The sequence below is a fragment of the Asparagus officinalis genome, chromosome 10 (assembly GCF_001876935.1).
Source record: "Asparagus officinalis chromosome 10, Aspof.V1, whole genome shotgun sequence".
NCBI lineage: Eukaryota > Viridiplantae > Streptophyta > Magnoliopsida > Asparagales > Asparagaceae > Asparagus > Asparagus officinalis.
In genome coordinates this window covers 9514225-9540403 of record NC_033803.1, presented here as the reverse complement: position 1 = coordinate 9540403, position 26179 = coordinate 9514225, and the positions used below count along the sequence as shown (strand labels likewise).

Below are 26179 nucleotides of genomic sequence, written 5' to 3'. Positions count from 1 at the left end.
CAATTTTAAAATACGCACATTCCCACTTCGTTTTATAAATTACGCCCAAACGTGAGAATGATAATGACTATTCCATTCTCACATTAATTCCATTCCATTCCTTCTTCCATTCCATTCTCATTCGAGTCCATTCCCGCGTACCAAACGAGGCGATATAGCGAGAGAAGGGGAAGATGCTGGAAGTTTCGAGGTGGAGCAGAGAAACGGTTTGGGAAAATATAAATTGAAAAATAAGTTCAAGGTAAAAGTATCAAAATATCCTTTTTAATTTTCATCCAATTTTTTCTTTTATATAAATTAAAAAGTGATATTATTAGAGTACCTAAGCAAAGCTCAATTTCTATTCCATTAAAAGAAAGGGTTTTTTATATTAACCGCTTACTACTTTAACATTTTTAAATTAATCCCCTAAATCATGGAATTTGTTATTGGGTTGCATCCAACTAACAACATCCAAATTAATATGAGAAAAAAATAACTACCGTCTACCGATAGTTTCTCTTGGCCCCTTGCTCTTTCTCTCACGGGGGAAAACCCCAAATTTGTTGAGAGAGAACAAGAAAAAAAATCCCCAATACTAAATTTTTTGATCATTTCTTCTCTTTCTAATAATTTTCTTCGATCAAGTTTTCTCTCTGCCCTTTTATTTCACTTTTCAATTAATTTTTTTCTTCATTGTCAATTTCAATTATTTCTTTCTTTCTATCAAGAGGGAGAAGTAAAAATAATTGTCTCATGCTTTTGATATGTAGCCCAATGATTGAGGTAATTCCTATTGTAAATCATATTATCTTTTTAACATTAAATATTATTTGATTTGATAAATAACTACCCCTCAATGTGTCATTTCTTGCAGGCTTGATTGATATAATGGATTTTTTATGATCACTAAATGTAGGAGATTCGATGATTTCGGGTGAGTATTTATACTCTTTTTATGAAATTGAAAATATGTAGGCATGAAGTTCGAGTAGCCATGAATTAATCCAAAAACAAGAAGATAATATTTATTATTTAAGTTAGTGGGGATAGAAACTCTAAAAAGAATCATAAATTTACTCTAATAATTGGAATTTGAGACATGGAATGAGAAAATATGTATTTACTTATTATTTCCTTTGAGTTACACCAATTTTATCTCAAAAGCAGGGGCGAAGAAAGATAATAACAGCTTAGGTAAACAAAGAATAAAGTGCATCAATAGATGCAAATTTTGAAAGTTAAAACCTAGAGGGATGAACAATAAAAGTGACTAAAGCAAGCAATTAAAGTTTATCATTTTTTTATTATTTTTTTTATTTTTGAAAACTAGATGCTAACTTCTTTTTGTAGATGAAGTTGATTAGTTGAGGATAGATGTTTTGATTGAATTGTGACATAAAAGGTTTTCAATTTTTGATCAAATGCATGGCATGTTCTATTTTTTTTTCACCTTTCATTTATTTATACTTCCATCAATGAACTCTTTCCTCCATCAAACAATTTACAAATAGAAGAAAAGGGATCTTTTTTTATCTATTCGTGTGCTTCAACAATATTACATTTGATGTCATTAATATTTGATCTTCTTTTATTTCTCTTCTTCTCCTTCGCAGATAAAAGAAAGCCAATAGAACGAACATATTAATCAAATTCCGCCGTCCTTCAATTCAATGGATCGAGGACTAGCCGAGCAGGCAAGTTCTGAACCGAAAAAACCAAACCGAACCGAACCGAACCCGTTCGCTCTATCCGAACACGAACCAACCAAAGAAGCAAACCATGAGGCCGACGAAGCCTCCTCCTCCTCCGGTTACACCTCCGATGACTCAGACGACGACGACGACGAATTCTTCCAACTTGACCCACTTGGGCTGGACCACACCAGACGAGCCGACACGATGCGAGCTACGGTCGAGTTCGCGCACGCCCGCCGCCGCTCCCACCCTAAGATTCAGAGCCGATGCGCCCACCGCGAACGGGATCCCTCCTCGGTTTTCGCACGCGAACAAATCCACCTCACCGATGAGTGGAGCGGCGTAGCGTCCACGAGTCCCTGTTCAGTATTAGCGCGGGAAACTCGAAGTTTGTCGCAGAGAGCAACGCGTCTTCGTCACGGCGGGCCGACGGACGGTTACCGCAGCCATCTTTCCCGATCCCTTCGCGCTGCCTCCAACGTAACCCGACCGTACTCTCGCCGTCGGGGAACGTCGGCTTGGAGACCGTGGACGAGCTTGAGGCCCGTTGGGCGCCGCCAACCGATCCGTCGAGGGTCACCGGGGGAGCAGCCGACTCGGGTACAGCGACGCCGGAGAAGGCGGGGTACATTTTACCGAGAGCGTATCTAGACTGTCCGATGGAAGCGTTGCCAGCTCTCAGTCCTTCGCGTTTCCAGTGTACGAAATGTTTCCCTCTCTCTACGGTGACGTAGCTGCTCACCGTCGATGTTATATTTTTCTATGTCAGTTTCTGAACTCATGTGGGGATCTTGGTGAAATGTTCTCGACGAACGTCATAGTTCTGACCGTCACATGATTCCCGTGTGAGTTTTAAAAGGACAAATTTTCAAACCCAACCTGTTTGCTAAAAAATTTCAAAAAAAAAGACTCGTTTCAAACTTAATTTTAAAAACCGATCTAGTTGGGCTGAAACCGGGTCGGTTTTTGAAAAAAAAAAATTCCCAAACTTCACGGGAATTGAAGTCCCGTGAAGTTTTTTATATAACAAAACTTCACGGGGCTTCAACTCCCGTGAAGTTTGTAAACTTTTTTTTCAAAAACCGACCCAGTTTCAGCCAACTGCGTCTGTTTTTAAAATTAAGTTTGAAATGGGTCTTTTTTTTTAGAATAAAATTCAAAACAGGTCGTTTTGAAAATTTGTCCGAGTTTAAAAACTAGTGAAGTGGAAACTTCATTGTAAAGATCGGGAGATGTAAGGTGCTATAATTTTGTGGGTTAATTGCTGATAGACCCTTTTCGCTATCGATAATTTTTTTCTTTCTTCTTTTCGCGGGTTTGAAGAGTCAAAATTTTCACTCAGGCATCTACCTGCAACAATAGAGCTGCAGGGGGTCTAGTGCAACTGGGTAAAAGGGGTCTATCTACGATTAAGCCCTTCAAAATTATGAATGTATCCTTGTGCTCCACCATTGATACGTGGCAATAGTTCTATACCAAATTTTAATAAGTTACTGGTACATTCAGGTTGACAAAGGATGGTGGAAAAAGTGGGAGTGTTAGGATACAGCCTGAACATCAGAGAATGCAGTCTCAGACCGCAGAACAGCAAACACCAAAGGTTGCAGGGAACATAGGGCACACTGCTGCAGCGGATCCAGTAGCACCTGCATCTCCGCCTGCAGCAGAGGTGAATAAGGGGTGGTTTTCATGCTTCTCATGTTGCCCTTCTCGTCACTAAACAGAGTTAAGTTATCCCTAGGCTGTTAGGGTCTGTTTTGTAACTCCATTTAAAACCGGCTTAGTGAAACAAAACCAGCTTGTTTAGCCTTATTAGCCATTAATATTTTATCTTCCTCATGAAGAAGATTATTGTTGAAAGTACAAATATGAAGAAGATGTGGCAAAATAGAATTTACTAATAGATATAGTCAAGGTAGTTTAATTTAAAAACGGTGCCCGTTTTTTCACTCTCACGGGCCAATTTTTAGGGGAGGCCAAAATTACATTAGATCTCATGTCCTAACTTCCTTAAATTCCACTTTCACATTCGCTTTGCATGTAAAAAGACACCTCAAATGTGAAAAATAAGTTACTATCTCACTTTTATTTCTAACATGCATGCAAACAAACACCCCCTATAGCGACACAATTTCCTACTAGAATTATTGCCTAGTTGTTTGTTCATAATGCTCAAATATCCACCTTTGGACTAGTTGTTGCCAATTACCAAATATGTTTCTAGGATTACATAAATGACGAGTTACATTTTTTTTTCCTACAGAGTTTTGGGGAGACAACTGATCAAGTTGCGGCACGCAGAAAACAATGAATTGAGCAGCACAATCATTGTGCATGCCTCCAACTTGAAATCTATCTTCCTCGAAGCAGACTCTCAGAGCTCAGTCATTTGATCACACAAAGAAGTGAATCATCTACAAGGCTTTCCAATGTGAATTGCGAAACCATCTTTTACAGCTTGCCCATTTTTGCTGAAATCTTGAAGTTGTTTTCAAATGAGAGTATCATAGCACTGGGTATATTGTACATAAAATCCCCATATTATTGGACAACCTCATGTAGATAGGAGATACCATTAGCTAATACAACAATGACCCTGTAAAGAGTACAAAGGCCTGATAATGTCTTGACAAAGAAAGAATAATTAGCAGCATGAAACCGATAGTTGCAACAGGAAGAACCCTTCGTTATCAAGAGCAATTGCTATTGTATGCAAAGTCGTCATTTGCAGTTAAAATACGCAACAGCACGTCGAAAGGACATCAGATTGATATGTACTTTTCTTTTATATCATAGCAACAGCAGAAGCATGAAATAACTTTAAGACGAAACCCAAAAACCCAAAGTTGCAACAAGAACCCTTCATTATAACAAGCAATTGCTATCATATGCAAAGCTGTCAACCGCAGATGAAGCAACCAAAAGAACATTGAAATGAATTCAGATCGATATTCTCTTCTCTTCTATCACGGACACAATAGAAGCATTGGGGCGAGAATACTCATAAGAAGAAACCCAGAAAAACCCAACAAGAACAATGTGATACAGAAAATTTACAAACATTCACCATCACTCGAGGGGTTCACGAACCATTACTGCCAATGATAGATACACACAGAGGATGATTACACTGTTGCATATATTAAGAAAGCAATAAATATGAAAGCTCTAGCCATCGCAACTTCATAGAAACATCGAAGAAACCACCTTTATGTTACTTGATCTCCCAGAATAATGCATGTCTCGTCTCATGACTACACCCTCATGGATCATGTACTAAAAATGTGATTCTGTGAAGATAATCAGGTAAAATTGTCCTTCAATCCAGCATTTAGGACAAAGATAACCCAAAAATATAAATCATCAAAATAAGATAGCTGCACCAAAATATATGCTCCTAACTCTACGCAAATTATCACAACTCTCATTTTAAAGAAAGTAAAACCACTTGAGGGAACAAAAGAGGAAGCTGGCTTTCATCTCGCTTTGTAGTTGAAGTTTCACCTGGGAGGTGGGGGAGGAACCTGAGACTTGGCCATCCCCACCCATGCTACAACTGCAACGGCGAGAATCACCCAACCAAGTACGTCATATTTCAGATCGCTATCTTTTTTCTTCTTGGAAACCTGGAATTTTCAAATAAACAAGATTAGTCTCTGGAGGGTGCCAATAGTAACATATGCCACGTTTATAAAGTCAAAACTGTGATAATCCTTTCAAACAAAAAGTATCCACTAAGAGATGTTAAGAAATTATCAATTACTTGTCCCTGAATAGTAAATCTCCTCTCTCATCTTACTACTCTCTCCTTCCCATCTCTACTTCATTACATATGGGATCGATTGAAAAGGTGATGATGTGAATGATCATAACCAATTTATTATTAATTTTTCATTGACATTTTAGTCTCAAGTTCTAGATATATTTAAAATGATGAGATAATGTTGGCCAGATTCCAAAAGGAATAGAATAAGCTAGGAACAATGTAAGAAGGTTCCATAAGGTAGTATAGGGTACAAGTCCATGAGTGGTTTTTATACTTATTGCATGACAAAAATAAGAACAGTGTTGTTGGAATGTACACACAAAACTATGGTGCATCTCCATTTATGACAATTATTTACACATGTTAGTTAAAAAGCATGACGTATGTGTACATCATTATATTAACACCATAGTATGCCAGGAAGACATCGGGTTTTACACAAAACACAGCATTTTTTTTTTTTTGGTAAATTAACATGTGAGCATAATAAAGCTGCAAGTCTTCTAGCCAGAAATAGAGTAGTGTGAAAAATGAAAAGAAAGTGGCTATGGGGAAAACAACAAGAAGAAATGCATCACATGTTTTTCTAACCTAAAAGTAAGCAAAATGTTCATTAAACACAGATACAATACTCCCAAATTAAATGTTCTTAACGTTGGAGTGTTTAATGGAAATGTCCTTGGAATATTGTTCACAACCAGTATGAAAACTTTGTGATAAACAATTTTTTACGGGAAAGATTTTTCTACACCTTTTTTAAAGAGCAAAGACCTTCCAATACATGTGTAATTTGTAAAGTAAAACTTTCAATATGATGATTAAATAAAAAAACAGATAGTACCATCACACAACTTATATATTTCTCTCTAGATGGCATTTTGAAAGAACTGTAAAGCGTAAAGTGAAATTCGATTGATGAACATGGCTATGTCAAAGAAGAATATTGTATTCAATTGTTCAAATGTTTATTCCCTTTAGTATGGAATTGCCTACTTAAATCAGTTGGACCAAGCCTGTCCCTTCCCCTCCCCACACCACCTCCCGGCATCACTATCCCCCAATACAAAAAAGGGCAGATAAAAGGGGAAAAAAACGAAAAAAGGGAAAACTAACGAAAGGAAAAGCAAAAGACCTCCTCCCAACACAACAAGGATTGATGTACCCATTGTGGGCGGCATCAAGACACTCCAGACTTGCATTGTTATTATCATCTGCAGATAGCGGTCTGATCGTTTCAGATTAATAGGGTTAGCTTATATTGACTTGAAAGGAAGAGTGATTGTGCACAACCATTAAATTGCCACATGTCAACATGCTGCACAACCCGAGTTTCAGGCTGTTATTGTTCAATTAATTTTTTAAATGAAATTAAAATTGTATTCAAGTTCAACTGGTTAAGTGAGATTAAAACTGTATGCAAGTTTGGTAATGCCATGCATTACTAGGTTTCAGCATGCTCAAGTCAGGCCTCCAATTTGAGAAGTCTACTTGCGTCCAGGAGTTTTACCAAGGGAAAGGTCACCAGGAGTCTATCATCCTTTCCTTCAGTCGTCTTTAGTTGAAACTTGACACTACTGGTAAGTAAACTGAGGTTTGCCAAAGTGAGACGGTGGAAGCCTCTCCAGAGCATAATTTAATTTTTATACTTAATTTTTTAGCAGATAAATAATATGTCTCAAGGGAACAAAAAGCAGGATGTGACCATGTGAATTACTGAGCAGAAGGTTCCAAGTATGAAACTTCAAATTATACCAATCTTGAAGATGCAACTACAAACATGAAAGCTCGAAGCATGAGAGGTCTGCTAATAGCAGGTCATGATGAGAAGTGCGGACATGGCAACGTGCGAAGTTAATTATCTATATATCAGAACCGTAACAACAAAAAAAATAGAGAAAGGAGATGGGGCAATGAGTGGTATATGATAAATGCCAGGTTACTTCCAAACTTCTGCTGGAATGAAACATCAACAAATGACTCAGAGAAAGGGGAATCGGCAACAGTTAAGGTGTCTTTAACCTATATTTAAATAGAAATAAGCAGATTCATAGAGCTCTTTGCTATACCGAACTAAGGAAATAGCCGTAAAGAAGAGGACAGAATTTAACATATAAAAATCCAGTCACATAAGTCAGCTATGATCTAATTTGTGATCTCCATTATGGATCACCCTTATGCTGAAGATTTTGTTCATATGTTGCATGCAGGCACGGATTCATGTGGATCCTTGTGGGGGAACACACATTTTAATTTTAACTACTATGTATATAAATTTATAGAGGTTCCCCCATACAATTTATATAGGTGTCCAATAAAGTTGATAACTCCATAGATTTTAAAGAACTTTTGTTGGAACTTAGTTGTATTTTTGTTAGTTTATGTGATGTAAATGAAAATGATTGTGTTGATATGAAAATGATATAGAAAATCTTTATGTCTTTAGATCTTTCTGGTTATTTTATAAATAAAATTTTCAATTGGTAGAAGATATATGTATACATGCATTCTTATGGATCCGTCCTTGCTTGCATGCACTTAGAATGAGCTAATGAACAGGTAATTCAACACAAAAGTGATTCCGCCACCAAACAACTAGAACTTGTACTCAAACCAAAACAGTATGATATATGTTACCAAAACAGTGTGATCTATGTTACCTGGGTACTTCTAATCTGAAGTCGTACCCATACCCCATACCCCACACGTAGTTGTACCCATACCAAAAGTACGTGGACACTCGTTGCATATGCATACATTTTATTCAGACATGTACTCAATTATAGCATACATGTTTTAATTTAAAACACTTGTCATACTTTTTTGGACATATATCCTACACTTCACATCCACTTCTTGAAACTCGTTGGGCATAGGTCAAAGCCCGAATTATGATTTTGAAGGGTCGTTTGAATGTCTAGTTCAAAAACTAGTGATTTTCCAATTTTTAGTCCGCATAATAAAAAAACATAAAAATGTTATAGGAACTTTAATTCTCATCCTTGTTCTCATATACGCATATAAATATAGTCATGTCCCCATACCCTACCTTTTACAAATTTGTCATGTCCTATACCGATACCCGTACTAGTCTCATTCCTATACCCGTAACCATGCAACATAGAGTATGATAAATCATATTATCTATAAAATGCTTACATGGTATCCCTAGCTTTTCAAAGAAACAAAGTAAGTCACAAAGATAAAAATGGCAAGTGATCAAGAGAAAAGGCAGTGAACATTGTTTAGCACGTGTTGAAAACTGGCAGTGTTCTTTGCTGATAGCAAAACAGTATCTGAATGAAAAATTTGGACTCTAGCAAAATTAAAGATAAAAGTAGACTCCAGAAGATTGAAGATAAAAGTTGACTCTAGCATATTGAACTATTGAATTCCTGTATATGTCCATATCATGGAGACCAAATCATGGAAATCTAATTACCAAAGAATAATAGATTTGAAGAACTAGTATATGGCTGCTCAGGACATCCATGCCAAGTGGTGAATGTAATACAGCATACAAGAAAAATTGATGGTAAAATTACAAAAGAACACATGCTCTACGATAACATAAGACAGATGAAAACATTGCTACTCCAAATATGCAAGTTAACATAGTTGTTCGTGAATATTATTGGCACAAATGCTTTACCTTAGTACTTGAAGCAGATGGTCCTCCCAAAGGAGCCGCCTGTTGACTAGCCATTTGTCTTTGAAGCTCTGAATGAAGCTCAGGTGCCTACAAAAGTATGAAATATTGTGAATCTGAAAAAAAAAATTGAATAACAAATACAGAAAACTAACAGCATCGTGCAATGCATTCATATTGAAGGTGTCACACGCCGGGCCTGCGAGCACCGTTGGCGTGATGTAAGCCATGGGACCCACTAAGTGTAGCACGTTGTTTAGCTCAAACTACTATCAAAATTGACTAGTCGATGCTACACTTGAGTTCCACAATTTCAATTATAAATCACTCAATTATCTACTCGCCCAACGATGTGGGATTATTCTCTTTGAGCCACTACAATCACCCCACCTTAAACATGCGATGTCCTTGTCGTGACATTTGGTACATCCCAATATCAGCTAGGTGATGTGAATTTCTAGATGTGGCTCCTACATACTCTAGAGGTGGCTCACACCACGCTCACGTAGTGTAGCACTTAGCTCTGCATAGTACTTACTCTACACTTCCGACCGGCAGACTGCTCTAATACCATTTGTCACGCCCCGAACCTGCATGCCCATTAGCGGGATGTAAGCCGTGGGACCCACTGAGTGTAGCACGTTGTCTAGCTCAAACCACAAACAAAATCGACTAGCCGATGCTACACTTGAATTCCACAATTTCACTTGCAAACCACTCAATTATCTACTCAACCACCAATGTGGAATTATTCTCTTTGAAGCACTACAGAAAACCACTCTGTACAGTGCAAAAACACAAATAGATGAACTCTCAGTAAACTTATCAATCATGATAAGTAAAACTAAAACTGGAAGTAGGATAACTTATAAGGTAGGTTTTTTTTAGTGTTAGTCAATAAGTTACTAGTAATGAAATATTTTTTTAAGATTGCTCATAAAGCAGAGCTAATACAAAACTGGGATAATTAGAAAAATTATCCCACTTTTTACGCTTCATATATAAACGAGAGTCAGTTCTACTCTCAAATTATCCTACTTTTTTAAGTAAAATTTCAAAAACTACGACTAAACCTAGCTTTTTCCTTTCTCTCCTCTATTCTCTCTTCATTTAGCATCAGCAGCCACTATCGCCATCAAGTTTCCCGCAGTCACCATGGGCACCGGGGCAGTCAGTCTCTTTTTTATAGGCCTGCAAACACTATAAAGATGTTATGAAGGTAGGTCATGTTGCTCTTCTTCATGGGAGCTTGGAAAAGATTGGGTTAACTCCAAACCAAAGGAGATAGAGGACATCACGATTTTTGCCCATTCAAAGGGTGGATTCTTGACCCTTTAAATGGTCATAAATCGTCATGTCCTCTATCACCTTTGGTTTGGAAAAGGATTCTTCTTCTTCTTTTCTTTGTTTTCTTTTTTTCACCTTTTTCTGTAGTCCAGACTCGGGTAAATAGCAAAAATGTTGCAATGCCTAATAATTGAAAATTGGGATAGGCATGCTATAGACACAGATCGAGCCTTGGCCTTTTGAGAAAAGGCCCCAAGTCCCACCTACATACAAGGTTTCCCTTTCCATTAAACTACTTATAACATGATAACATCTTCTATTTCATGCTGCAACTTGGAACATCAATGACCATTTGTTGTTACATAATGATTATACACGATATTGAATCTCTCCCATCAAAAATCTTTTGAAAAAACAAACATAATCCTCAAACTCCACTACTCATTTATTGAATTTCTATCACATTAGCATCAATACCGCCTACTGTGACTCAAATTCAATACGTTTATGCTTCATCTGGGTCCGCTATCCAATGTTAAAGTATGATATCATGAAAGACTTTTTGAAATGGTCACAGCATGTGCATGCATGTCAAAATATGATGGTATAATATCCAGATAGTAGGATACAAATGGTTACTGTGGATAGGAAAAGACTTTATGAAACCTTGTATTAACTAAGCAGAAGTCAATTTTTGATTATGCACAAATTTGATGATAAGAGTAATTCTATGCAAGATTATTTCTAGATAACGGTTTTCAGAATAGGGTCTTGATTCTAACTTCTGAGAGAGCTTCTACGAGAAATAATTGATTCAGAGTCAAGCTTCAGAAAATTAACCTAAGGATCTGGGGAAAGATATAAATTAACAGTAGAGAAGAACTTTGAAGACAAAATGAGGAGAACTTCAAGAAGAACATCCGTTTAACTAATGTTTATTTCTATGAAATAGATATAAAAATAATGGTCACCAATTATAAACTTCTAAAGTAAGAAACCAAATTCTCACGAAAAGGAAAAGGTAAGCTTGTTTAATATCATAGAAAGGAAAGGGAGGAATCAAGATTCTATAGAACAGCCATATATTCCTTTTGTTTTAACCAACTTCAGTGTCAAAACTGCCCTTTGAACAGAGCCAGAATAAGACCTAACCTGTCAAGCCCTTATTTGTCCAAGACACATCCGAAAAAAAAGGGTAGCTAAACTATGAAAAGAATATCATTTTAAGGGAGGTCATAGAAGTTAATTGGACTAAAATCTGTCAGAGACCCCATTAAACAAATGATGTCATGGCTGTGTAGAAATAACTAAATTCAAACTAAGTCATCAAGCCACATTTACACACCTTTTTCCAAATAAGCATGCATCAACAGCCAAGTGTGGGTTCATTTAAGATCGAACAGCAGGTAGAAATCAAAAGTCCCAGCAGAGTGCTTCATAAGATTTTACCAAACTGTCTATAAATGATGACGATTGTTTCCAGGATTATCAAATGATAATAACAAGGTCTGAAATTCATCGCATAATTTGATATCGTTAATATTAACCATTTACCACAAATAGAAACATGTAAGAGATAGGCTCAGATAGAGGTAGAATTCTGCTAATAAGCAAGAAAAATCATCAGAACTAGGAGATCTCAATTTGTGGGAGGAAGGCTTTGCATAGATGGATAATCAGGCAATAGCTGAAACCCCACTATTCACTATAATCGTGTCCATGATTCCAATATAAGTCATGATGACCAAAGATTGCAAGCAAGAAAACTTTTAAATGACTTAAACACCTTAAACAATGAGTTAGAGAAGAACATAAGCATGAATTTTATATCTCCTCTTTCCGATATATTCTTGTGTCCTATGATGCATTGAAGATTTGAGCCCCTAACATCATGTTTTTCCTATTTAGAAAACTACATAACTCAGACACTGAAGCACAAACTAGAGAACAGTAATGAGATTATAATTCTTGTTCTAAAATCTAAAAGTGCTTATTCGTACATCTCCGCTTACATTGAGATGAAACATAAAAATAAAATTTCCTGCCAACATATCACCACTATTTAACACCGTCCTACTTCAATAATAATTCTAGCCCTACTAAGAGGATGGTCCACCTTTCCAAAATGACTCAGAACAACATGTATGTATGTTTCACGCTTAAAACAAACCCACAACCTTAAATACTACAGGACACTAAATAATCAACAATCAGGGGGAAATGCTAGGAAAAACCAGGACAGTCTGTACATTGGCAAAATTATATAATCATATGCACAATTTAAAAGGTCTCATAATGTGAAAGTAAATATGATTCTGTAACATAAAAATTTTGAAAATATAACATATCTGACAACAGGAAAGCATAGGGAGATTATTACCTTCGACGACATCTCCAAAGACTTAATATACAGCTCATTTCCGGGTTCCTAAAAAAACATTTTTTAAATTACTCGTAATCCCTTAATCATGTGATAAACTATCTAAAAAAAAGCTAGAACACAATATTACCTCCTCAACTGCTTGCTGAAAACATTGAGTTGCCTTCGCAAAGTAAATCTTTGCCTCCTGGTTATCGGGCACATAGAACGCATGGGAAGTGTGGGCATTGCCCAAGCACCACAGAGTTTCTGGCTTCCTCGGATTAATTTCCAAGGCTTCCTCAAACTTAGAAACAGATTCTAGTTATAAAAGAAAAACATATGCAGTTACATTTATTATAATTTCAACTTTCAAGTTCTAAACTTTCTCCTTTTTTTCTCCATAAATTTACCTGTCACCATCTTTACAGAATCAGGCCCATTCTGAAATTGCGACAGCTCCAGAAGCGCTCCTCCCCATCGTGTAAGATTCTTCAAAAAAAATTATCAATAAAATAAAGAAGAGAACCGACCTAGGCTTTTGAACTTTGGGACAGAACAGGATTCAAATTATTCAAAAAGATGAGTAATTTGCAACAAATTAAGTTAGGGTTTGAGAAAATTAGGGTTAAAGAAGTGGAAAATTCCCTAAAAAATCCAGAAAAACTGCGAAATCCAAAGATTAAGAGAGATTGATAGAGCTTACATCAGCATCGATAGGGTTTTTGGCGTAGGCGGCTTCGGCGGCCTTGCGAGCGGCCTCAAAGAAGATGAGGCGATCAAAATCGCTTTGGGGCATCTCCATTATTGCTTCGAATGATCAAATCAAGGAAAATAAATGGGAAATTTTGAGGAAATTTTTGATCTTTTTAATCAAGAGAGGAATTTTAGGGCTCGTTTGGATTGAGGGAAATGTGGGTGAAGGGAAGTTAGGAACCATTCACCTCCATTCACCTTGTTTTGGAACACTTAGGACCTGTTTGGATTCGTAGGGGGTGAAGAGAAGTTAAGGGAAACTGAGTGAAGGGAAGGGAAGGGAAGGGAATTCCCTTTCTCTTGGTTACACCCCAATTTGGGGGGTAACAATTTTTATACTATTAGGGGGTGAACCAAGGTGAATGGAGGTGAATTAACTTCACCTCCTAAGTGTTCCCAAACAAGGTGAATAGAGGTGAATGGTTCCCCTAACTTCCCTTCACCCTCATTCCCCGTGAATAGAGGTGAATGGTTCCCCTAACTTCCCTTCACCCTCATTCCCCTCAATCCAAACAAGCCCTTAGGACGTGAAGTTAATTCACCTCTATTTACTTTGGTTCACCCCCTAATAGTATAAAAATTGTTACCCCAAATTGGGGTGTAACCAAGGGGAAGGGAATTCTCTTCCCTTCCCTTCCTTTCTCTTCCCTTTCCTTCACTCAGTTTCCCTTAACTTCCCTTCACCCCCTACGAATCCAAACAGGCTCTTAGGGCCTTAAGAAGTGAAAGGATTTGCAGCAAGGCGATTTGCAATTTTGTAGAGACCTCCCATAATGATGAGTTTGTTATCATTAATTATGACCAACTCGTTATTTAATAGGAATGAGACATCTCACGTGCCCCTTTTATTAGTCTCATATTTTGGGTTTTTGAAGAAATTTTCTTTGTATTTGTATGATGTTTTTTGCTTAACATATCCTAAAGTTTACGCCGTTTTTAATTTGATACCTCTAAAGTTTTGTTTGACACTTTGGTACACCCAATTTCCACTTTATTCAACTTTTGTGTCTTTTTGTTGCACTATTGTTTCTTTTTAAGGGCACGTTCAATTCATCCTAAATTATTGTAAACGAGGTGATTTTTTAGGAATCGGAAAAAAAAGTTTAAAAAAAGGCATTATAGAACTCCAATAATTTTCGTTTGGTTCAGAAAAAATTGAAAAATGTTTTCCATAAAGTAAAAAAATTACACAACTTTTGGAATACCCAAATCCTTAGTTTTGGATGGGAAATGTGCAAAAAACTCAAGAAAAGCTTTCTATGATCAGATATTTCTTATTCTTTGCAAATGAATCAAACAAAGTTTTGAATATATTTTCCTATTTTTTACTATATCATTACTTACCAAAAAAAATTAGACTCCCTATGTATCCTAAAATAAAAATTTATGAGATTAGATATTTTGAGAGGGAATTTATTTCCGTACTTTATAGGAAATAAGCCAAACACGCCTTAAATCTACCATGTGCTTTAAGAACAATAGTATCTTTATGATGAATTAACATATCCCCTTTACACTATTTATCCCCTTCATTTTATTAGGATTTTAGTGAGATTTACTTAGGGTTGTCCAAACGGCCTGACCCGGCCCCGATTTCCGGGTTCGGGCAAATTTTTTTGTGTTTTTTTGATTTTTTGCTAAGAATTGATTAAAAAACTAAATTAATTTTTTTTATATAACTATGTATTAGTATATGATTATATGTTAGTATATAGTTATATATTATAAATAAGTATATACAAGTATACATTAATGACAGTATACACTTAAAATATATATAAGTATACATTAATGACCATATCATACTATTTGGACAGACCTAGATTTAGTAACTTGGTAAAATGAAGAGGAGGAAATCCATAGAAAATTTATTAACTTTATTGTCCTGGATGACTCGCGTGTCAAATAAAGTGATGCATTTTAAACAAAAAGCAAGCAAACATCTATGAATGGAGATATGCTAAGTTAGATTTTTTTTAACTGCCAAAAAACTGGGCATTAATGTTAAAGATGTCTAGACTTTTGGGGTATCAAAATGTAGAAGAAAAAATTTAGTATATGATCGAAGTTAATAAGAGTTGTAACTTTAAAATGCCAAGGTGCAAATAACTAGGGGTGTCCAAACGGCCCGGCCCGGAAAATCAGGTCCGGGTCGGGCAAAACTGGGGCCCAGACCTGGGCCCGGTGAGCATCGAGTCGGGCCTGATTTTTTGTGTTTTTAAATTTTTTATTTCTTTAAAATTTTAATAATAAATAACTAAAAAATAAACAAACTTTTAATAAAAACAATCATATTATTATTTATTAATCACTTGAAATTACAAATACAAAAAATTATAAAAATTAAAATGATAAAAATAACTTCTTTATTAATAATCAGTAAATCATTTACAATTATAAATTTATTTTGGAATTCGTTGCATCACAATAAATGAGTCGAACTAGGTTGACACCTACTCATTTATATCACTATCATTTGCAATTGTTTTCAAAATAATTTATTACAAAATTTTAGCTAAGAAATAAAAATTACAATTTGATGAATATTGTTTACTCTTTATATCTATCTACTAGTCCAAACTCTTCAAATTTATCTTTAATACCAGTCATTTGATCAATGTCTTGCGTGAAAGTACCCTAGAGGGGGTGAATAGGGTTATTGCTAATCTAATACGATATTAATGCAAATAAAAACTACTAATGCAATATCCTAGCAATTTTGATATACAATAAAATATGCAAGGATATACAATGAGCAAAGACGATATAAATAATGAGACAATGATAAGTGCGTCAATGCCAAACACAAACAAACAATATGATCATGGAGTTCGGTAACCCTCGACCTATGTCTCTGCTCCTCACCCTCAAGGAGAATCTCCACTATCAACACAAAAAACTACACAATCAGTTTTCAACCCTCGCTGATAAACGTTTACAACTCACACAATTGCAATCACATAATACACTCCTCTAAGTGTTGGCCTAGCACATGCCATCTTCCTCAAACGCTCGGAACTACAACCTCTCCCTGGGATTTACAACCAATGTCCCTTCTCTTGGAATTGACCTCGTCTCTCACCAACCACTTCTCTAAGTGTCATTGTGTATTACAATGTGTTCTCAACAATAAAGCACAAATACAATGGTTTGTTCTCTAACAAAGATGAGAACGAAATTCTAGAATTGAAGCCACTATGTTGACCCACGGTTGGTTGCGGCTTCACAACAACCTCACCTCTGTAACTAATTCTTGTAAAGCTTTACTTATAATTGTAATTCCACTAGCCATTTATTGCACGACGGGTTGAGACAATGTAGAGGCGGTGGTGCGGGAAGGTGCTCTACGGACATTTCTGCTAGTACTAGAGGTTGATGGTATAGATTCAGCCACGGGAGTAGCAGGACCTAGAGTGCTATTAGGGGGAGGTGGGGGAGGATCTACTGGTGGTTGGGTAGGTTCTTCTTCACCCATAGCATCAACTCCAATCTCATCCTCAAATATACTCTCACCCAATGCATTATGTAATAGCGCACTCTCTACACCCTTACTTCCTAAGCCTCCAGCAGCTCTCCCACTAGCAGAATGACTACCCACCACCATCTACATATCCTCCAAAATTTCAAATAACATCTTTAAGCATTGGTGTATTAGGATGAACCTGTCAAAAAACAAAGGATAACAAATTAAGTTTTTTCTTGTAATTAGCAAACATAACAATATATTATGTAGTTAGGAATTTTGGATAATTAACAATCTAACCTGCTTGTAATTTTCTCACACCTTAACGGAGCAAGTAATTCTTTGAGATATTGGGTCCCAATCAAACTTGGAATTGTTCCTCAAAAGTAATTCAATTGGTTCAATCTTCCTCTTCAACTGTTGATCTTATTCTTTATATGATCAAATTTAAAAGTTCTTCCAAAATTAGCATTCATGAATGGCAACACATTTTGACTGATGGTATATTTCTTGAAGTTTCTGTTATCCATCTTGTTATCATTCTTCACCTCCTCCACTAAAAGCCTTAGTAGCTCTCTATTCTCTTGTTCTGACCATGTTACATAGTCACACCTAGTTTTTTTGGCCCTCTCACCATCTTGAGAGTACTCTTCCATAGTTTGAGTTTCCGAAGCAAAATTCATTCTACAACGCAAATATCAATAATGACCAAAATTCACTTGCTAAGACTATAGCTTTATGTAGTATGTACATGTAAGAGTTCAACTATAGCTTTAAGAAAACTTCAATTATATAATGAAGTCTTAATCATGGAACTAAAATCTTAATTATAACAAATATAATCTAATGGCTAACAAACTTTAATCTAGAATCTAATGGCTAACAAATAAATTCTTAATTATAACAATTTCATAAGTTTTTCAATCAATCCAAACATGATACATCACGTGTTTCACATAAATAATGACTAACAACTTTTATTTCTTCTATACATATCTATCTATAGTCTACATATAAATTACAATAAACAACGCCTACATGTAATATTTATTCTATACATATTTTTCATCTACCATATGTTCACATAAACAATGCCTGGCACGACAGAAACTTATGCAAGCCCAATGAAGAAAACCAGTCCCAAAATCAATAGAAACCCAATTTCTTTTTTTTTAATTTTCTCAACGTGTGTCTTATGCTTGCCACGGCGACAAATTTATCATAATTTGTTCTTATGCTTGCCACAGAAACCCAAAATCAACGTGTGTCTTATGCTTGCCACAAATTTTCTCAATGCGTGTCATGCTTGCCATAGAAACCCAAAATCAACCAAATGTGATTCTCCATGTTTATTCTCAATATCTTAATTTATCATATAACTTTTCAAAAATATAACTAAAAATCATAACATAATTAGATGTTAAAGCCATAAGCAGGATATCAAATCTCCTAAAATTTGGTCAAGCATGTACCTAGACGGTGACAAATTCAAACAAGACACCGCTGTAGGGAGGCGTCGGAAGTTTTCACGGAGACTATAGGGATGGATTTTGAAGAGCAGGCATGAGACTGTTTTAGATAATTAGCAACAGAATCAAAGCTTGTGAAGAGGAGTTGAAAAGAGAGAGAGGGGAGGAAGGAGAGTAAAGTTGGTGGAGGAGGGTGAGAGGGTGATGGAGAAGAAAGAAGGAGAAGAGATCGCACCGTAGGAGAAAGAAGACGACGCTAGAAGAACACGATAGGATCTAGGGCAAGATTACCCCATCTTGTTCCAGCAAGCAATCTGGGGTAATTTTGAGGGTGAGGTCTAAGGAGTCTTTATATAGTTAGGGTAATTTTAGGAAAAGTAGAGTATTTATCCCACAATTATCCCAACAAAACAATAACACTATAAAGTTGAATCCATACCCAATTACCCCCAATGAATAACATCAAAAAGCATTGTTCCAAAAAGTATCCCAATATCCCTAAATTTACACCAATGAATGACCCCCCTTATTTTCTTACTTCTCTCCAATCCATTTTTTGTTTTAGGGGAAAATACCTCTAGCCCCCAGTTTCCTAAAAAGTATTCCACTCCCTCTCAACACTTTTTCAACGCTCCCAAAAAACCCCAAAAGCCCCAAAAGTAAACCTATAATTCCCTAAGCCCCCAAAATACAAAACCCAAGAGTTTTAAACATGTGAAGACCATAATACCCTTTTTATCTCTCTTTCTCTCTCTTTTTCATGATGTTACTGTGATGATTTGAAATGAGTTTTTTTGGGGGAGGGATTCTAGTTCCCTCCAAAAAATTTCAACGGTGTTGACATCGACGGCGTCGACATCGGCGGTGAAACTTTCCCGATGTTCATTCATGAGGCGAAGAAAACTTCGATCATAAAGATGGTGATGATAAGTTGCGTCACCAACCCCCTTAAGTTTACATATTATTATAATTTTTTTAAAATCGATGACTTCAGATTAAATTAGAGTATGCAAATTTATATATTCTTGTTATTTCACTGTAATAAAGTCTACTGTTAAGCCTATGAGTTTGTGGTGAAGAAATGTTACGTGTTGGTTTTGAAGGTTACGATTGGTTGTGAGAGATACACGTTGGTTGTGAATGTGTTACAGGTTGGTTGTGAAGGATACACGTTGGTTGTGAAGATTACGGGTTTGTTGTAAAGGTTACAGGTTGGTTGTGGAGGTTAAGCATTGGTTGTGAGGGATATGAGTTGGTTGTGAAGGTTACGGGTTGATTGTTAAGGTTACACGTTGGTTGTGAAGATTACGTGTTGGTTGTTAAGGTTACATGTTACTTGTTAAGGTTACGCGTTGGTTGTGAATGTTACACATTGGTTGTTAAGGTTACGTGTTGGTTGTTAAGGATAAGCGTTGGTTGTGAGTGTTACACATTGGTTGTGAAGTTAACATTCACAACCAACTTCTTACCAAGGTTGGGTGTGAAGGTTTTACGGGTTGGTTGTGAAGGTTACGAGTTGGTTGTGAATGTTATGGGTTGATTGTTAAGGTTACGTGTTGGTTGTGAATGATACAGGTTGATTGTTAAAGTTACGCGTTGGTTGTGAAGGTTACACGTTGGTTCTTAAGGCTACGAGTTGATTGTCAATGTTAACTCCACAACCAACGCGTAACCTTCACAACCAATGCTTATCCTTAACAACCAACCTGTAACCTTAACAACCAATCCGTAACAATCACAACCAACGTGTAATCTTAACAAGCAACCCCTAACTTTAACAACCAATGCGTAACCTTAGCAATCAAACTATAACCTTCACAACCAACCTGTAACTACGTGTCATGAGAAAAAAACAGTACGCACATGGAGGCGTAAAAGAATTAAGACAAGTAATCCAACTAAACAAGCAAATAATTTATGAGGACTAATAATTGAACTCCCTTAGTCTGCATCTTTTCTCAATAATAAAAGATCCTCATTATTACCCCGCTACCCCTGCTATAAAAAATTCCAGTTTTAAAAAAACCGAACGCATCGTGCTACTGCAAGGCACAATTGACCAAGTTTTGCAAAATACCCCCTCCTTTCCTTCGCATTGCTGGCGACCGCGGAGCGAAACTCTCGAGCATCCATCAATGGCGGTGATATTTTCGCAGTGAAATGGGAGGCCGAGGCATGTTCGTTGATGGTGTCTGTCGCTTGTTCAAGTACCAAAATCAAACCGTCTCCACTCATTTCATCGATCCCAATCAACAGCATGAAGAGAAAAAAGAAACAGAAGTTGAAGGAAGTGATCCTCATTTCTTCATACTCCTCCCCTCCCCCCATCACTCTCTTCAAAGCCCCGGTGATCTCCTCCGCCGCCGCCACCACCGTCCCCTTCCCGCCGTCGCTCTTCCTGAACCCCTCCCACATCCTCGCCCCTATCCCCATCACCTATATGACCATCTCCGCGTTGATGAACTGCTAGTGGAACAGCGGCCACGTCACCATCAGGACTCCGGCGCTCACCGATCGTTTGCGACTCCATGGCCACGGCCTCCTCGATCTCAAACTCCTCGTCATTGGACCTCCGGAGGACGATTGTCTTCTTTGAATCGTTGGCAGCCGCTATTGGGGAAAGGAACAGAGGAAACCCTTTCAAATCATCACAGATAAAAAAAGAGAGAAAGAGAGAAAAAATATTATGGTTTTCAAGTGTTTAAAACGCTTGGGTTTTGTATTTTGGGACTCAGAGAATTATGAGTTTATTTTTAGGGGTTTTAGGAGCGTTGAAAAAATTTTAAGGGTGAGGGTAATACTTGCAAGGAAATTAAGGGCCGGAAGCAATTTTCCTATAGTTTTAATATATATTCAAGAATTATGTCAACATTAATTCCGTACTTCACATGTGTAACAGCTAAATATATTTTTAAATCACTAAACAGCTAGAAGCTTGTTAGCTAACATTAACTAAGAAATTTTCAATACTAGTCCCCCGTCATATTCTAAAATTAAATCCATCAAACTTTTAAGTATTTAGAAGTTAGTCCTTGAGATGTTATATTTTGAAATTAGTTTTCTAAATCTTTAAGAATTTTGAAATTAGTCCCCTAACTTTTTCAACCTGATGCTAACTAGAGAGAGTAATTTCAAAACACTTAATGAGACACGAGGGATTAATTTCAAACTATGAGATTGAGGGAAATAATTTTCAAACAATTAAAAATTTGGGGGCCTATTCAGAAAGAGGAAGACCTAGAGGACTATTATCAAAATATTAAATACGGAGGTCTGTGGTGCGGTAAAAGCGTCTAAGGGGCTGTTTGGTTGTTTGTTTTTACCATGTAAAATGATGTAAAGTGTAAAAAAGTGGGTCCCAATATCAGCTTTCATCACTTTCAATTGTTTGTTTGTAGTTGTGAAAATAGTGTAAAGTGATTTCATATGCTGATGTGGCTTGTAAAGTGATTTCATGAAAAAAAGACATGATTTTAGGAGAAAGCTAACATTGAAGTTAGGAAAAAATAATAAAAAATAATTCCAACCAATATGATCATTTGAGTAGGAACCACTTTTTACACTTTCCAAACAAACAATTAAAGTTTCATTTTGCAAACTAAACAAGTGTTTTATGATTCCAATGGAATAAAAAACAAACAAAGAAAAGTATAAAAGTGAAATTGATGAGGTGGATAACAACTTTCCAAGTTGTGTCATAAGGGGCTGTTTGGTTCGCTAAAAAACATGGAAAATAAAGAAAAGGAAACGCATTTCCCATAATTGGATGTTTTCTTGTGTTTGGTTCACTTTTTAGAAGTAAAAAAAAGATAAGTTGAGATGAGTTGTCACAATATTATTGGATGATGTGAGTGTTTTTTAAAGAAAACTTTTTTTGATGTTCTTTTCTTATGTTTGGTTGGCTAAAAAAATAAGGAAAAAACTTATAAGGAAAATATTTTCCTTGTTTAGGTTCTTTTCTTGTGTTTGGTTCATTCTTAAAACTAAGAAAATAGATGAGATGAGATGAGTTGTCATTATCTTATTGGATGATGCGACCCACACTTAAGGAAATCGATTTCCTAGCTTTTTTGGAGGAAATTGGTGGAAATGAAATATTAATGAGATAGGATGAGTTGTCACCATATTATTGGATGATGTGAGTGGTTTTTAAAGATGGTAGTAGATGAGATGAGATGATGTGAGGTGAGTTGGATGAGTTGATTGATGTGACCAATTTCTTGTGTTTAGTTTATTTTTTAAAATAAGAAATAAGATGAGTTGTCACCATATTATTGGTTGATGTGGGAGATTTCTAAGGGTGGAAAATGATGGAAACCAAATTTTATTGATTTCCATGTTTTTTTTCATTTTCTTGGTTTTTAGGAAACGAACCAAACAGCCCCTAAATACACAACTTTACCAACAACAACCAAACAGCCCCTAAAGTCCACGGTCGCTGACGTCAGTCTACTGAAGTACACGGTCCCCACTGCTGCAGCGGTGTCACCTGACACGTCAGACTCTACCCGTATCTCAAATTCAAAAATCCAATCCAATTTGTACAGCCCCCCCTTGACGTCCGCTCCCCCCCTTCAAATTTCTGCCCCCAAATTTCAAATTCCGGGGACACGCGGACTTCAAAATCCGCGTTGTTACGCAGCACGAATCGCAAAGCCCTTGCCGTCACTCTCACGGCGAGAACCAGGAATATAAACCCTCAAGAGCAATAATTTACTCATTTCTTCGCTCTTTCTTCTTTTTTTTATAGCGTCATCTCACTTTCTCTCTCTAGAATCCATCACAAATCCCTCGGAGCTTTCTCTCTCCTCGAGTGAGAGCGAGCGAGACGGGGAGAAACCCTTGCCTTTTCTTTTCGAGGGGGCTTGGGGTTTCGATTCCGCGTCGATTTAGGGTTTGATTGCGTCTCCGGTGAGTAATTCTTCGCTCATTTCGTGATTTTGATGGAAAAAGTCTGTTTTTATACGATCGAAGCTGTAGTACATCACCCTAGGGTTTTTATTGTTTGTTGTCTTTGTTCAAGTTGTTAGCTTTAATGGTTTATTGATCTTTTAACTCGCCGTAAATTGCAATTTAGGGTTTCGGATTTCTGATGATTTGCATTGTGTAACTGGTTGCATGTACTTTATTTGAATGCATTTTACTCTGTACTTTTCAAATTTCCGATAAATATTTTGTTTTCTACGTGCTAGGTAAGCCAGAATCAGGAAATTAAAAAGTTTGGTCTTTGTTGTGAAGGGATTACTGCAAATTTCTTCGACTAAGCGATGCACACAAGGAAAAAGGTTGTTGCAAGGAATGGTTCTAATGAAAATGCTAGTCCTAAACTCTGTAGGCAGCAGAAGAAGGTGGCTGTTGTTGCTGAAAGTAAAGTCAAAGAGCTGATTACGTCTGCGAAAAAGCAAAAATATGGTAATTGTTTTCATTCTTTCGGCCTTCATTTGACCACTGACTTGAATGTTCGTGACAGAGAATTAATAGCTGCAGGCATAGTATTTTAATCTCTTTCATACCTTTTTCTGAAAATCAGTAACATAAGTTATAAACTTCAATGAATGTGTCTTTTCCAAAGTAAAATTGGTAAACGTTCGGTCACTTTTAGAGACGAGACAAATTACTGTATCATTTTGTCAATAATGCTCGCTTGTATATGATAATGTGTTTATTTTGGAGAAGAATATTTCAAAAAGCATGTTTTTGTTTATATTATGTTGTGTTATGCTATGTATCATTACAATTACCAACTCTAGACTATCTGAATATTTATATTCCAGTTTATGAATTACATATTTTGTTAGTATCTAAAAGGAAACAATATTTTTATACCTTGAAATATGTTATTTGCAATTTCGTGGAATTTTATGTTGCTTCGTAATGATTGGAGAAAATGTTGGTTTGTAACTTCCAGCTGGACCTCGCACGACTAAAGTTAGAGATGCAGAAGAAACAAGAGAGTTGAGTTCTGCCTTTGTTTTAGAGCATGATGAGGTAATGAGTCGAAAGTTAATTTGTGTTGTTTCTTTTTGGCAAAAAATCCTGTGCATGTACTGTTGGTCTCTTGCATGTTCTGTGAGCGTGCTTGCTAGAAGGATCCTAGTCTCACAGACAAATTTCTCTTCTCCATCAATCCAATGTGTGTGACGTATGATCCTTTTTATGTGCTAAAAGTATCCCGTTCTCAATTCGAATTATTCACGGAGAGGATGCCACAGAGTCATCTAGATAAGGACCAACCTTAACTATCTATTGAGGTTGTTAGGATTTGATTTCATTTGAAAGATCTATATCTTTCGAAACTTAGAGTAAGATTGCGTACGAAGGAACTTATATTGTGTAACTAATAACCATTGTCGCGTATCCAGTAACTTTGATCAAACTCACCCTTGCCATCTGCTGTTTAGGCTGTAGTATGTTCAACTGAGACCGGGCATCCCCATGGCCCAATCGTTATAAATAATAAGATTTGCTATTTGTAAACTTCATATAGGCTCAAAATGAGAAGGGTTTGACCTTTCCTACTAAAGGATGTGAAGTTTACCTTTCCTTCTGAAAGATGTGAAAGTTTATATTTTATAGGAGAATCTCATTCCTATCTGATTGTTCTAAATTATATGGCTTCAAGCAGACCTCATATGTGCTCAAACTAGGAGTGCCTGAAGCTTCTTAATAAAGGTATGCAGGTTTTATGGTACCTTCTTTTGGGAAAAATAACGTCATGGTTGCAAATTGAACAACTAAATCCCGACATTGGTACAATTTGGACACAATGGCTGAAAAAAGTTTCTTTAAATTTATGTATCATAATGAACTTTTAAGATAAGAGGAGATGCAATGACGACACAACACATATAAACAACAAGAAAAGAGGAGTAGCAACAACAAGATAAAAGCATGAGGGGGGGGGGGAGAAGGGAGAGGGAGAAACTACATTTAAAAAAAAAGGCATCAGTCAAAAGTTAAATTAAATGAAAAAATTGAAGTCTACCTAGTGGAAGCACCTGGCTACAAGTGGAGGGAACTAGTTGAACGTGGTTCGGGGTCCCAATAGATTTTTTTTGTTGGGTTTTTTTTTTTTTTTTGGGGGGGGGGGGGGGTGTGTGGGTGTGGGGTGGTTGCATCAGCCTAGATCATTTTTCACAACAAAATATAAAAGGGGTTTACTCTTTAAAATCATCCACAAATAATATTGAACTTTGAACTATATGTTTAAGTATCCACTTTATTTTTTATTCTTGATATGTCTTGAGCACGTACTTGATGCATATTGATGGCTAAAATTTTTAGAATAAGTTAGATGATGTATCACATGTATCCATCAAGTCTGTAAACGTCTAGGTATTTCCCTCCATATTTAGCAAATAAATAATAAGCAATGCACAATGCAAAAGTGTCACAAGTGCTGTTGATTTGTTCAGAAGTATTACATGCTGCAAGAAAGACATCTATAATTTGAGGCTTTTACTTTTGTTTGATACATACTGTGAGTAGGCAACTTCATCATAATTGCAAGTTTTTCCTTGATACATACCGTGTGGCTTAATCTTTTACCTAGGATCTTTTTTTTTTTTTGCTTTCATGTTAGTGAAATTGGTTTTCTGATATAGACATTGGGTAAAAAATTTACAGATTATTAGTGTAACATTTGAACTTTGAAAACAAGTTTTGGAGGTGTAGAACAGTCTATGTTGTTCATTTGTTTGAGAATGTTGATTTGATTTGAGGTTTTAAACAAGCGAGATTTTTTTTGGCGGGGTGGT

The 26179-nt window shown here is 36.4% G+C and overlaps 3 protein-coding genes and 1 long non-coding RNA gene across 4 annotated transcripts in view; 3 read left to right on the top strand and 1 right to left on the bottom strand.

Moving 5' to 3' along the window:
* On the top strand, positions 535 to 1894 carry LOC109824936. Its single transcript, XR_002242855.1, has 3 exons — positions 535 to 765; positions 857 to 916; positions 1596 to 1894. It is a non-coding gene; the product is annotated as an uncharacterized LOC109824936 (long non-coding RNA).
* LOC109826429 lies at positions 1943 to 4579 on the top strand. The gene is made up of 4 exons (XM_020393462.1): positions 1943 to 1973; positions 2219 to 2375; positions 3183 to 3345; positions 3940 to 4579. The coding sequence occupies exons 1-4, from the start codon at positions 1943 to 1945 to the stop codon at positions 3985 to 3987; spliced, it is 399 nt and encodes a 132-aa protein (XP_020249051.1). The 3' UTR covers positions 3988 to 4579.
* On the bottom strand, positions 4761 to 13685 carry LOC109825272 (mitochondrial import receptor subunit TOM20-like). Its single transcript, XM_020392088.1, has 6 exons — positions 13441 to 13685; positions 13148 to 13226; positions 12886 to 13055; positions 12756 to 12803; positions 9092 to 9178; positions 4761 to 5302 (listed from the first exon to the last, which is right to left on the bottom strand). Exons 1-6 carry the CDS (start codon positions 13537 to 13539, stop codon positions 5177 to 5179), a joined length of 609 nt encoding a protein of 202 aa, XP_020247677.1. The 5' UTR covers positions 13540 to 13685; the 3' UTR covers positions 4761 to 5176.
* The window catches only part of LOC109825282 (probable phosphatase PSR2), a 10419-nt gene continuing 7345 nt past the window's right edge, over positions 23106 to 26179 (top strand). Inside the window, exons 1-3 of the mRNA XM_020392102.1 lie at positions 23106 to 23333; positions 23615 to 23834; positions 24331 to 24410. Coding sequence (XP_020247691.1) covers positions 23690 to 23834; positions 24331 to 24410 — 225 coding nt within the window. The 5' untranslated portion in view covers positions 23106 to 23333; positions 23615 to 23689. The remainder of the gene's footprint in view (positions 23334 to 23614; positions 23835 to 24330; positions 24411 to 26179) is intronic.

What these genes read in the sequence shown, in the direction of transcription:
- LOC109826429 (XM_020393462.1), top strand. Translation starts at nt 1,943, where the DNA reads ATGCGCCCACCGCGAACGGGATCCCTCCTCG. An exon ending in CAGTCCTTCGCGTTTCCAGT is followed by an intron (nt 2,376 to 3,182) that starts GTACGAAATGTT and finishes TGGTACATTCAG; the next exon opens with GTTGACAAAGGATGGTGGAA. An exon ending in CATCTCCGCCTGCAGCAGAG is followed by an intron (nt 3,346 to 3,939) that starts GTGAATAAGGGG and finishes TTTTTCCTACAG; the next exon opens with AGTTTTGGGGAGACAACTGA.
- LOC109825272 (XM_020392088.1), bottom strand. Translation starts at nt 13,539, where the DNA reads ATGGAGATGCCCCAAAGCGATTTTGATCGCCTCATCTTCTTTGAGGCC. An exon ending in AAAACCCTATCGATGCTGAT is followed by an intron (nt 13,227 to 13,440) that starts GTAAGCTCTATC and finishes TTTTTTTTGAAG; the next exon opens with AATCTTACACGATGGGGAGG. An exon ending in TTCTGTAAAGATGGTGACAG is followed by an intron (nt 13,056 to 13,147) that starts GTAAATTTATGG and finishes TTTTATAACTAG; the next exon opens with AATCTGTTTCTAAGTTTGAG.